The sequence below is a fragment of the Podarcis erhardii genome (assembly GCF_964252035.2).
Source record: "Podarcis erhardii genome assembly, chromosome: 10".
NCBI lineage: Eukaryota > Metazoa > Chordata > Lepidosauria > Squamata > Lacertidae > Podarcis > Podarcis erhardii.
The window spans coordinates 34597952-34610881 of NC_138500.1; the positions used below are offsets into that span (position 1 = coordinate 34597952).

At 42.6% G+C, this 12930-nt stretch overlaps 1 protein-coding gene across 2 annotated transcripts in view; it reads right to left on the minus strand.

Annotated features, from left to right (window-relative positions):
* LOC309351595 (solute carrier family 23 member 1-like) overlaps positions 1–12930 on the minus strand; it is a 47994-nt gene that overhangs the window by 6562 nt on the left and 28502 nt on the right. For both annotated transcript variants that reach the window (XM_081879369.1, XM_081879368.1), the window contains exons 5-11: positions 12549–12708; positions 10921–11102; positions 6975–7095; positions 6466–6622; positions 4944–5197; positions 3305–3469; positions 1197–1305 (exon numbers count right to left, since the gene is read on the minus strand). In XM_081879369.1, coding sequence (XP_081735495.1) covers positions 1197–1305; positions 3305–3469; positions 4944–5197; positions 6466–6622; positions 6975–7095; positions 10921–11102; positions 12549–12708 — 1148 coding nt within the window. The remainder of the gene's footprint in view (positions 1–1196; positions 1306–3304; positions 3470–4943; positions 5198–6465; positions 6623–6974; positions 7096–10920; positions 11103–12548; positions 12709–12930) is intronic.

Consider the following 12930-nt stretch of genomic DNA (forward strand, 5'->3'; position numbering starts at 1 on the left):
ATAATTTCAGACTTGTTGGCTTTGCCTTACAAGAGTTAGTTATGTTTTGTAACATTCTTCTTTTAGATAAAGGTAAAGGGACCCCAACAATTAAGTCCAGTCGCAAACGACTCTGGGGTTTCAAGGGAGCTGGCGTTTGTCCACAGACAGTTTTTCTGGGTCATGTGGCCAGCATGACTAAGCTGCTTCTGGTGAAACCAGAGCAGCACACAGAAATGCCGTTTACCTTCCCGCCAGAGCGGTACCACTTTGACATGCTTTTGAACTGTTAGGTTGGCAGGAGCTGGGACCAAACAATGGGAGCTCACCCCATCACAGGGATTTGAACCGCGACCTTTCAATCGGCAATCCCAAGCGGCACAGTGTTTTAACCCACGGCGCCACCCACGTCCCTCTTCTTTTAGATACCTGATATCTATTAGATACCTGATATCTATTGTAAGTTGCTTTGGGCATGGTACACTGTGGGAAAGGAATGTATAAATTAAATTAAAATAAGCTAAAACAACAGTCTTCATATTTTAACCCATTTGACCCAATCTACAGATTCCATACACGTTAACTGGCTGCACAAACATGGATTTGCCTGCATGTCTCCACCCAAAAAAGGGGGTTGGCATAGTCAGCTTTGATAATGCTGTTAAGTGATTTTGGAGTATGAAGGCTACAAACATGTGACTGGAACAGTTATCATCTGGCATCTTAAGGCTGAAACCACTTGCAGCAGATGAGAAACCACCTACGGCAGCTTCTTAGCATGAGCGCTGTATCTGTCAAACTCCAGTCATTCAAATACATGAAATCTAAGGTAAGGTAAGGAACCCCTGGACAGTTAAGGCAAATATGGGGTGCGTCACTCATCTTGCTTCAGGCTGAGGGAGCTGGTGTTTGACCACAGACAGCTTTCCAGGTCATGTGGCCAGGATGGCTAAACAGCTTCTGGTGCATCAGAACACCGTGACAGAAACCAGAGCATATGGAAATGCCGTTTACCTTCCCGCCACAGCAGTATCTATTTATCTACTTGCACTGGTGTGCTTTCGAACTCCTGGGTTGGCAGAAGCAATGTAACTGAAACCACAGTGTGGGCAGAAGTTAATTATGGGAACCACATCCCAATTTTTGTGGGTTACATTTCTAATTCATTTTCTGTTGACATCAGGCAAAAAAAATATATATAATAAAACAACATTCACCTGTTTCCACCAATTCTGAATTTTTCTGCACCCAGAATGGAACCGTCAGACCCGCAAATATAGAAAATCCAAAAATGAAAAGGTTTCTTGAAGAGTTCATATCTGTATACTGAATAAAGAGGAGATGGTCTTTAGAGGGAAAACAAATGGATACCACAATATCCATTAATTTCACCAGCTATTTTTGGCATGTAGACAATGCAGCATTGTTGATTCTTTATTATTCCATCTGTGTGCATAGTGCTTTACTGAGTATAAGAGGGCAAGTCCATGCACCAAAGGGCTTATACTCTAAAATTCAACACAAGGGAAACAGAATAAGGAGAGCCCAGGGAAAAGGGGTAAGCAATATGTGGTGGTTTCAGTTGCACATGCTTAGGCTTAGCTACACGCTGAGTTACAGTAGGGCAGGAATTGCCAACCGGGTGCCCACAGGCACCATGGTGCCCTTGAAGGTTTTCATCAGTGTCCCTGAGCAGGTGTCGCAGACTCTGAGCTCAGACAGAGGAAGAGCCATGAGACAGTGACAGACGCAGGCAGAAGAAAATGGCTGGAATAGATCTGCAGCTTCTGTTTCTGCTTACATCTGTCTCTGGAAGTGGCAGGACATGGGAGCTGGGTTGCTACTCTGTACTCTCTCCTCACCAGAACCCTCAGGTTTTTTTATAAAAAAACATTAGGATGTGTCCAGCACACCCCGTGCATGCCTATTTGTATAACATAGTAATAATAAATATTTCAGGGCAATATAGTCTTGAATATATTCCACAACTCGAAAGTTGATGGTATGAAAGAACTGAAATATGGTACACTTATGCTTTTATGGTACCCAAGACAATGATAAGTGAAGTAGTTGGATATTGCTTCAGTGCTGTTCTAAGAAGAATGCTTTAATTTGTTCTAGACTTATTTTAATCTGATAATAGACAAGTTTGGGCAAGCAGTCAAGCTGCTCTCTTTGGGTTTCTATAAAGCAATTAACGCCACACTAGGGTGTTTACTTTTCCATATAAGATATGTAAGTATCCTTGATGAAAAAGAAAATGAATAATTTTCGAACAAAGATAAAGCCTTTGATAACGCTTTTTTATGATAGCAATTTTATCTAACAACAAAATCTTCACCTTTTATCAGCTCGGAAAATCTCTTGTAATCTTTTCTATCAGATAATGATGTCGATAAAGGCAATCTATTCTGTTAGAAAGATGTCACCTTGGTTTTAGGACACATTTCAACCTGCTGATTTATCCCATTTTTTAAAAGCAGCGTTAATGTTTAAACTTAATAGTTTTGTTTTATTTCTATTAAATATTGTAGTTTGAACACACCTGTACTTTTAAAAAGAAGTTAACTCATAGTTCATTGACACTTTTGGATTTGTTAATGATCTCAAATCATCTTCATCTTAAGGTCATGTTACCAGGTTCCTTCAACTTTCTGAAATGTTTCTCTACTTACAGTGAAAAACCATCCTTGGCATATATCTCACCGAAAATTGAAATTTTGTGAATTCCCATCCCCTCAATAACAACCCAATTCATTGTCTTTCATAAATTGTAACTATCTCATCAGTGCAACTAGCAGTCTTAACAATTTGTAATCCTTGCCTATCATCTCAGCTGTAGACACACCAACCATGCAAAATAGGAAGAACTACTTATTACATCTTGTTACCCATCTGCAATGGTCCTTGATAACTTTCTTACCTGAAACACATTTAATATGAAATTTGTGCTATTCAATTATTTCTTAGCTGTCACAGATTATGCTTTTCTTTAATGTAAGATGCCTTGATGGAGTATATTTAGGCTAAGAGGCAGGATACAATAACTCACCCACACCATACATTTAAAGCACGTACCCCACAAAGAATTGTGGGAACTGTAGTTTCCCCCTCACAGAGCTACAGTCCTAAGCAGCCTTAACAAACTACAGTTCCCAGGATTTGTAGGTGGGGTGGGGGGGTGATCCATGTGCTTTAAAATGTTTGCTGTGGATGTCAGGTTGGCATTTGAGTTCTGAGGATATCCAGAGAAACTGAAACTGTGCACAAATGGCTCCTCCTCACCTATGCAGAATTAAATTGATTTTTGAAGCAAAACTCTCACCTGTAAATTGGAAACTCCCACAGCCGTGATGATGCCAAACATCACAAAAAACATTCCTCCAATAATGGGAGTTGGAATGCTGGCAAATATAGCTCCAACCTTGCCAAACATGCCAGTCAAAAGCATAACGCAGCCCCCAGCCACAATGACCATTCTGCTCCCGACCTGTGTTGAGAAGAACAGAAGAAAATTAAAAGCCCCCACAAAAGGACAAAGAAAATGATATGGATATGTTTCAGAGCTCTGTCAGTTCTGACAGTAGGGCTTTGGTTAATTAGCTCATGTTGCCTCCTACAGCAGTGCTCATCTTTTAGGGTGGAAGGTAGGACCTTGCCCTTATTATTATGTTGCTGAATAAGCATACTATTAAGTATTGTTCACTGTTTTATTTTTTCCGGGTCTTAAATGGCTTTTACATGTTGTATTTTACCATGTCAAGCTGCTTTGTGACTTTTTACTGAGTAAATGTTCTGATAAATGTAATAACTAATAATAATAGCCATATTATAAGATAAGATTACAGTAAGACTCAATAGCCAAGCCAGGTGTTTTTTATACCAATGGAAATACAGGCTTTCTGGTTGTTCCATGGATTTTCCTGTTAAAGATGCTTTGTTTTTATAGTGTTCCATGTTCTATTAATAAATACTTATAAGAGGTGTTAACAATATTCCCTTTAAATGCTCTAAATGACAATAGCAGATATTAAACATAGCATCAGGTGGGCATGGTTTGCGGGACACAGACCTGCAGGGCAGAGGTTCCCCTCACGCTTGTTCTTTCTATAACCTATAGAACATTAATAAACTTTCTGAAGGTAATCATATTACTGCACAACTTGATTCCTGATAATATACTGCCACGGAAAGGACTAAAATGTTGTGGCTCATTAGAGAGAAAAGCTAACCCTCTGAATGAGGTAAGTCTACATGGAGCAACAGGCTGCTTGGAAGGACTCTTCAGCACAGCAATCCAGCAAACGTGCTCATTTAGAAGCTTAGCAGAGCTTGTGCTAGTGCCTCAAGCATAGGGCAGCAAGATGGTGCCTAACCCCATTAACTTTTTCTTCCATTTCCCTTTGCTACACTTTTTACGAAGACCACAATGTGAGCGCTGAGCCTGCCCACCGCTGCTGATCTCCTCCTGCAGTGTGCAGATCCAGGGGAGTATTGGGGGATTCTCAGGCTATGCTCTCAGTTTGGATGTGCCAATGGTGTGTGTGGCCTGGCCAATGCCCTACACAGAAACTCTAGAACTCTAGAAAATTCCCCAGAAACCTCTGCAAAGCACAGGATTTCCACAGCAGATGCCCTCATTGTTGCTCAGCAGAAAACCTAATGTGGAAAGGGTTCCCTGGCGCTAGAACAGTTGGGAAAATACTATCCATGCATAGCCCACATTTGTTTTAAGACAGGCACCCCCAACCTTTGGCCCTCCAGATGTTTTGGCCTACAACTCCCATGAATCCTAGCTAACAGGACCAGGGGTCAGGGATGATGGGAATTGTAGTCCAAAACATCTAGAGGGCCAAAGGTTGGGGGTGCCTGTTTTCAGAGCATATGTGTGGCTGCCTCTTCTGCAAAAATGCTGGCACTTTGCTGCAGTGGAATTCAATTTATCATACTGAAATCAGACTTACCCGAGTGATCCCCAAAGCACCCACGTTTTCACTGTACGAAGTGGTGCCATTTCCTGTCCCCCAGGCTCCCGCCAGAAGGCAGCCAATCCCCTCCACTCCAATTCCACGGTTGATTGCGTGCTTGGGAGGAGGAGGAGCACCAGATAAACGAGCACAGGCATAGTAATCTCCTACCGACTCCACCATGGAGGAGATCACTCCAGCTATGATGCCAAAAATCCCGGCCAAGCTAATGGTTGGAACTCCCCACTGACCTGTGTGTCGCAAACACAAAAACAAAGTGTCCATGTTGAGGCTGTGGATCTGAGGCTGGTGAAGCTCACCAGCATAAGTAGCTAAAACTTCTCGAGATGTTGTCGAATGTTGGAGCCAAAGGAACTGTTATTTTGCCGATTACAATTATTAACAGGACAACAATTAGGACTGTTTTGCAGGTGATAACCACCACATGGGAAGCTACTTTAACTTGCTCGACATATCAGTCATTACATGGTGAATCATTCAAGAACGAACTTGAACATGTTGTCCCTCACATTTTCCCAAGTGGAAGCTGTCGCCAAGGATGGACTATTTGTGTGCAATGTCTCACTATGGAAGAGTGGCTGTTGCCTAAATCAGAAGTGCCTGGAACGGGGATCAGTCCTGTCAGTTGTGTTCTTGCATATCCACCTCTACCTGCTTCCAAGTCAACTCCTAGACAATCTTGCTGCTCCAAAATTTTACCCAAAAAAAGGTTGCATCCCTGTATAGGATGGGCAGCTATGCCACTGTAACATGGGTGTAGCCAGGATTTATGTTGGGGCGGGGGCAAGACACCCACCTGTCATCATCCTCTCTCTGGCTCTGTCTAGCAGATTCAGAACGAAATGTCTCCACAACTGTTGTTTTAAATTACTTTCTTTTGACCTCAAGTGCTCAGAAAAATCTGTCAAATATTTCTACAATTTCTACTTTTAGTTAAGTACCGGTATTTTTATTTATTTATTAACTTGATTGGGGGAGGGGACAGCTGATTCCTCCTGGCTATGCCCACACACTGTAATAAATACACAATTATTGTTTGAAACATAGTCTTAAACACATTGGCACAATCAACAGATATATATAGACTGTTACCAGTACGGTGGTACCTCGGGTTAAGTACTTAATTCGTTCCGGAGGTCCGTACTTAACCTGAAACTGTTCTTAACCTGAAGCACCACTTTAGCTAATGGAGCCTCCTGCTGCCGCCGCACCGCTGAAGCACGATTTCTGTTCTCATCCTGAAGCAAAGTTCTTAACCCGAGGTACTATTTCTGGGTTATCAGAGTCTGTAACCTGAAGCGTATGTAACCTGAAGTGTATGTAACCTGAAGTGTATGTAACCTGAGGTACCACTGTACCTCAATGAAGCCCTTTTGTCTGAAGAAGACCATATTAACATTAATCTGAAATCAACTAATAAAGAGAACCAAGAAGTTGATTAATGTTTTCACTCCCAATGGGGAGGCAAAAAATCAGCAACAGCACGGCATGACAATACCTGGGTAAGGAAACCGAAACCAGGGAGCTTGTGAAAGAACATCCCCTTTGCTGTCAGTCCGAGCTTTGTAGCCATAAGCAAGTGGGTCCGAAGGGAACACATTGGTGATGGTAAGTATAAAACAGAGAAGCCAAGTAAGTGTGAGGCCAAACAGCACCTAATGAGTTACAGAAGACAATGGATCTCTGTTAGTGGCAGGACTCGCTCCTACAGACTAGAAGTTGTATTTCCCATTACATTTGCAAAGAGCATCAAAGAAATGTAGCTGTGGTATAGCTACTCAATCATAACAAAAACCACCAAATCCCCACTCAAATAAAGGCAAGTTGGTAAGACACAGCACGAAACAATTGGCAATCTTCCTCTACAGCTGGCTTATTTCATTAACAACGAACAAGTGGAAGTCAATGCAATTCGTTAGGTGACTGAAATGAAGCACGCTTTAGTTTTATTTTAGTCTACCTGCTGTGGTCTATCTGGTCACCAAAAGTTCAAAGGGGTTAACTCACAGGGAAAATCTGGAAGAGGTAGATCTTGGAGAAATGGCATCTCTTGCTTGTGCTGTAAGATGGCACTGGAACAGGGACGTTTTTCAGGTACTGAGAGAACAGAACTATGAAGAATATGGTTCTGAGGTGGAAAAGAAAGTTAAGAAAAAGTTGTTTATGTTTTATGTTGACTTGGAGGTCCTGATTCAGAACTTAAGGGAGTATTTATACAGGAACAAATACAAACATTGGTGCCACTTGTAAGCTCGCATTGCACTTATTCAAATATTGGGGCACAATGTTCCTACTACACTGACTTTTGCGTGGACAGGCGGAGTCCCCAGATCCCGAGTGGTCCCCCCCGTCATGTGGAATAACGACTCTAGACAACGTGCTATGGGATTAAATTGGCCACAACTTTATTAAATTTCAAATGTGGGTAGACCTTGGCTCAGGCATTGGGCGTTCTCCCTCCCTAGTCCCCAGCCGGGGACCTAGGGAGCATCAGGGTTATCCAGTGTGTGGGGGGGGATGGGCCGGCTCTGGAGAACATATGTTCAAGCAGAGATAGCCGCCCCCGTTACGCCGCCGCAGGGGAGAGCAATGACGACCTTTCGGCGTACGGCCAAAGCCTCCCTTCAAAAACCCCTTTAACGGGGAACCCTGGTATCGCCGCCGCAAAGAGGAAGATGGACTAAAGGATTCCGCCCAAGGCCTGATACCGCCAAAGTTGTGACGTTTTGCTACGGGAAAGGCGAAACCTGCCAATGCAGGGAAATTCCTTTCCGGCCCTTTAACAGCGACCTTATCGTAGCAGCGCCCGCATACCTGTGGAGACAGGTTAACCTGCAAAACCTATGAAGAAAAGTTAACCTGCAAAAGAAGACATTAACTGAGGGTGGGTAGGGTGGGAGAAGCTCTGGAGCCAAGTGAGGATTACCAATTAAGATCCACCCTCTATTGTGTGGGCAGGTAATCCCTCCCCCTACCTGGCCTGGTTTCCCTGGCAACGCTTCCCCCAGGTGGGATTGGACAACTCACTGGGGTAGGCGGGGACCTCCAGGTATCCCACCTGAGGGAAGGCAAAGCCTATGCTGATGGGGCCACTCCAGATCCAGGGCTGCGCGCGTCCACGCAAAAGGCGCCCCCCGTTTTAAGTGGGGAGCGGTCATTCACAACCATGTTTATTACACAGTCTTCATTTACTGAGATACCAACTGTCCTGAATCAACTTACAAAATTCCACACACCGTAGTGCAAGTTACAAACAGAGACAAGCATCTGATATCAAAGTTCTCATGACTGGATTTTTGTGTTTTCCAAAATACCTATTTTAGGCTGGAATCCTAATATTTACATGCAAGCAGACCTTACTTAATTCACAGTAATTTACTTCGTTCTGAGCTGATATGCAAAGCAGTGGATTGCACTGTTAATCTGCTGTTGTGTATGTCATGCATTTGTGTTTTCTGATTATTGTGCATTGTTGTGTTTCATTAGTTTTATTGTGTTTGTAAATCTTATAAGCCACTTTGTGTCCTGTGACAGAAAAGCAGGGTAAAAAAACAAAACAAAACAACAACAGTTGATTCAAGCAGCTTTGTTCCAAGCAGTGTGCACTTATTAGTATTCCACACTTAGAAACAGATGAAAAGCTCATTGTAAAAATCAGAGGATCAAGCCTATTCAATGCCTTGAAGAATATATCTACATGTGAGCATAAAGCACATGCCATGATAGGAGTGTGACTGAAACGAGGCATGGAACTAACAACAGAAATTGGGAATTTCATTATTTTGCCCGGTAAAGATGCATTGTTTCCAAGTAACTGTGACTTCATCCCAGGTATGGATTATTCTACATTTGCTGGTTGATACAGATAGGGTGGAATCTAACTGATGCCCTAATAATAATAATAATAATAATAATAATAATAATAATAATAGACAAAAGTACAAAGATTCACAAAAAGTTTGGGGATATGTGTACCCCTGCATACCCCCAGAAAAAAGCACTGGGTGGGACTTCCGGGTTAGCGCGATCTGGAAATGGCGGATTTCCTCCGAGCTGCGGAGGGAATCGGCTTCATCGAGGACGGGTCTTGCCGCGCCGGCGACGCGGGGACCCTTAGAAACCGCAGGCGCTGAAGCCTGCGGACGGGAAGACTCGGTGGGCGCCTTAAGCACCCCCCCTGACCCTCGAAAAAGGGTACGGAGGGCGGTGTGGCACTGAGAGTCGATCGACACCTCGGTGGAGCGGAGCCGCGAGCCACGACCGGAGAGCGCTGACTTTCTCCCTGGAAATTTGGACTGAAAGAATTAACCCGTGAGTAAATGGAATTTGGCTTTAAGAAATTTTTCCTTTGAATTGGAGACGATCGGAGGGTGTGCTAAAAGGGAGTCCGCACCCCCCCTAACTACGGACAATTTTAAAGCAAAGCTCAGAGAACTAAGGCGGAAAAGATACACTTATACATTATAAAAGAAACTTCTTCCACGATTTAACAAAGGAAGTGTTGTGCTGGAGAGTGAGGAGAAAACCTTTTTTTTCCCTCTTTTTTTTTTTTCTTTTTTTTTTTGCGAAACCCCCCCTCCCCCCGGGACCAGGGAGAATCCCGTGTTTAAGTCTGGTGCAGAAAAACAAGCTGTCAAAAGAACTGTTAAATGGACAGATTGAAAATTTGTTAACTGATATCTCTCTGAACTAAAAGTTAAATTGTAACAAAGTGGTTGGAGACTCGATAGAAAGAAATAAAAAAGATTTGGACTGTTGGAAAAAGTTTACAAAGTAACCAGAATCCCTCTAGGGGGATTCCAAAGCTACTACAATGGCGGCAGATGGAAAACTACAGGCAGAGATAAACAGGATGTTTTATCTTGTGGGAATACTGCAAGAGCAGAGTCTGAGTATGAACAAACAATTAATGACCTTGACTTCAGGAACAAGCAACTCTGCTGAAAGCATGAAGGAACTGACAGGAAAGGAATCTGCAGCCGAAACAGAAAAGATACATCAAGAATTGGAGGAAAGAGAGCAAGGAGAGGAGAAAGAACAATTGAAATATACCAACAAAAAGTCCATAATGGTGGAACGCAAGGGAAAAGACTATTGGATTATCTGGATTACAACACTGCAAAAGATGTTAAGGATGAAGGAGGGGGCCCCTGAAGTATCTGCAACACAGGAACTTGAAGGATATAAGAAATATGATTGGGGCTATCCTTTTGATTATGAAAGACTGGTTGACCTTTGGCAGCAGTTCCTACCAAGCATCTATGAGGGAAGAAAAACCGGAGTGATGAAGAATGGATTCTTTCGAGATTCGAGGACCGATATAAGAGACTTCCAACAGAATCGACGGAGAGGAACTGAAAGGGACTTAAAGGCTCTCGACGTGAGGAATCCGGGCTGAAAATGATGGTTGATTTTTATTTGAAAAGGGATCAGAACCTGGGAAGGGGGGAGGGGGAAATATCTTTATTATTGCTATTTAGTTACAGAAGGGTAAGAACGATGATAAATTTTGGGTTGGGTGAATAGGGTCTATATTTAAAAATGGGAAATTGAGGGAAGGGAATCTACGCCGACCTTAGGGAAAAATTTAAATGTTTATAAGAACTGGGGACAAGAGAAATCGGGCTAATTATGAAGAGATATATTTAAAAATATCAATTATAGGTTAAGAAGAAGAAACTAAAATTTGCTGAACGAATTATGGGAATAGGGATGTATGAAGAGGGGGTGGGGGGGAGTCCGGGGAACAAGGTTAAGAAAATAAGGTGTTGTGATGATATTTGTTTTGTTTTTGTTGTAACTTTTGTGTCTGTGTTTTGTAATGTGTGTTTGTCTCTAAAAAATGTGAAAACCCAATAAAAATTATTATTAAAAAAAAAAAGAAAAAAGCACTGGGTGTATGTTCTCTGTTTGCATCACATTCATCTTGGTATTAAAGGGAGGTAAAACTTACACGGCTGCTATACCCCAGTGTTGTCCTGCCTCTTCTCCTGCAGAGACAAAGAGAGGCAGTGCCACCAAGGAAATGGTTGGGGCAATTGTCAAAGGGCCAATGAACCTCAACAGAAATCCAATAAGACCAGAAAAACCAATAAAGATTTGGAAGCAGGAAGCTACCATGATTGCTCCCTGCAACTGAAACAGAGAAAGAAAAAATAAACATTTCACAAATAAACTTCTGCAAGCTTTGTCCTTCAATATGCTTGGTTATTGTATCTTTAATAATACTTCCAACCAGTTTTCCCAGGACAGGTGTTAAGCTAACTGACTTGTAATTTCCAGGACTGCCCCCTTGCCAATCTTTTTTTTAAAAATTGATGTTGCATTGCTACTTTCCAGTCCTCAAATACAGAGACTGATCTGAGACACAAGTTACATATATTAGAGGATCAGCAATTGCACATTTGTGTTCTTTGATAGTTCTCAGGTGGTTGTTATCTGAACCCAGCAATTTGTCAGCTGTTACTCAGTCTATTAGGCCTATAACTTCATCTCTCACCACCACTATCTGCCTCAGTTCCTCAAATTCCCCTCCTGCAAATTCCCCTCCAGTTTTCTGCTGCTCCAGAGAAGCGGACATGGAGCAATGGTTCCAAACTACAAGAAAAAAGATTCCACCTAAACATTAGGAAGAACTTCCTGACAGTAAGAGCTGTTCGACAGTGGAATTTGCTGCCAAGGAGTGTGGTGGAGTCTCCTTCTTTGGAGGTCTTTAAGCAGAGGCTTGACAACCATATGTCAGGAGTGCTCTGATGGTGTTTCCTGCTTGGCAGGGGGTTGGACTCGATGGCCCTTGTGGTCTCTTATTCTATGATTCTATGAAAAGTTGGTTTTAGATTATCTTCCTCCTGCCTTCATGGTTGGAGGCAGTAATGCTGCTAAATACCAGTTGCTGGAGGTTTCCGTGGACATCTGGGAAGCCACTGTGAGAAGAAGATGCTGGAATAGATGGACTAGTGGCCTGATCCAGCAGGCTCTTCTTATGTTCTTACTTTCCATTGATTTTATTTTAATGTAGATTCTTTCCCTGCACATCAGCTTTTAATAGCGACATTGAAATTTCTACCATAACAAAATGTTTAAGTATTTAAGCTGCCATCTTGGTTAGTTTTAGATATGAGAGACATAATCATGTCCTCAACATCTCCCATGGTACTGTAGACTTTAATTATTACTGGAGAACAGGGAAATCTCCAGCTTTTGGAGGGCCCTTGGGCAAGATACCCTTCATGCATGCCCAACTCAATGAATCTACCTCCTCACTGCAGCAAGTCCTGCTAGGATGTGGACTACTGGCAGATGCCCAACCATGCTGACCTTTGGCACTGGCCCTGTTGGAAGACCATGGAAAGGAACTATGGGGAATAGAAACCATGCTGGTCCTCTAACATATGGACCCAGTCAAAGAGCAAGTGAAGTATAATCTCCCTGTGGCTGATCAAGAGAAGAATTGAAAGCAAAAGTGAAATCAACCTCTCCATAACTATTGGAGAAGCTACATAAACTTGTAGGATATCCTACTATTCAGAACCAAACTTCAAGATATTCCCCCACATATATATGGAATGCCCAGTGGGTTACCTCTCGCATTCGTTCTTGCCAGGTCTCAACAAATTCTGGAGAAGAAGTATCCAATGAGCTGGAATTTTGGGTCCACTCTGGGCACTTCCATTGGGGGAGAGAGAGCATAGCCAGCGTTGGAGTTAAGAAGGCAAAAGTCCCTCCTTGCAGGATAGGTAGCCTGTGTTCGGGATTGGAGGTAAGAATGGCACTGATGAAGGGGTTGCACTTTGTAGGTTTTTTGTAGATAAAACAGACTAAACAACAATGCAAATACAACCACAGAAAATACATTTGAAGACCTTTAGCTAACTCTGCTGTCATAGAAATGGAAGAGGCTTGTCAACATGGTCTTTGCAGGCACCGGTGTGCCTGCCTGTATTGCCAGTGGCGCCTTGTAAAT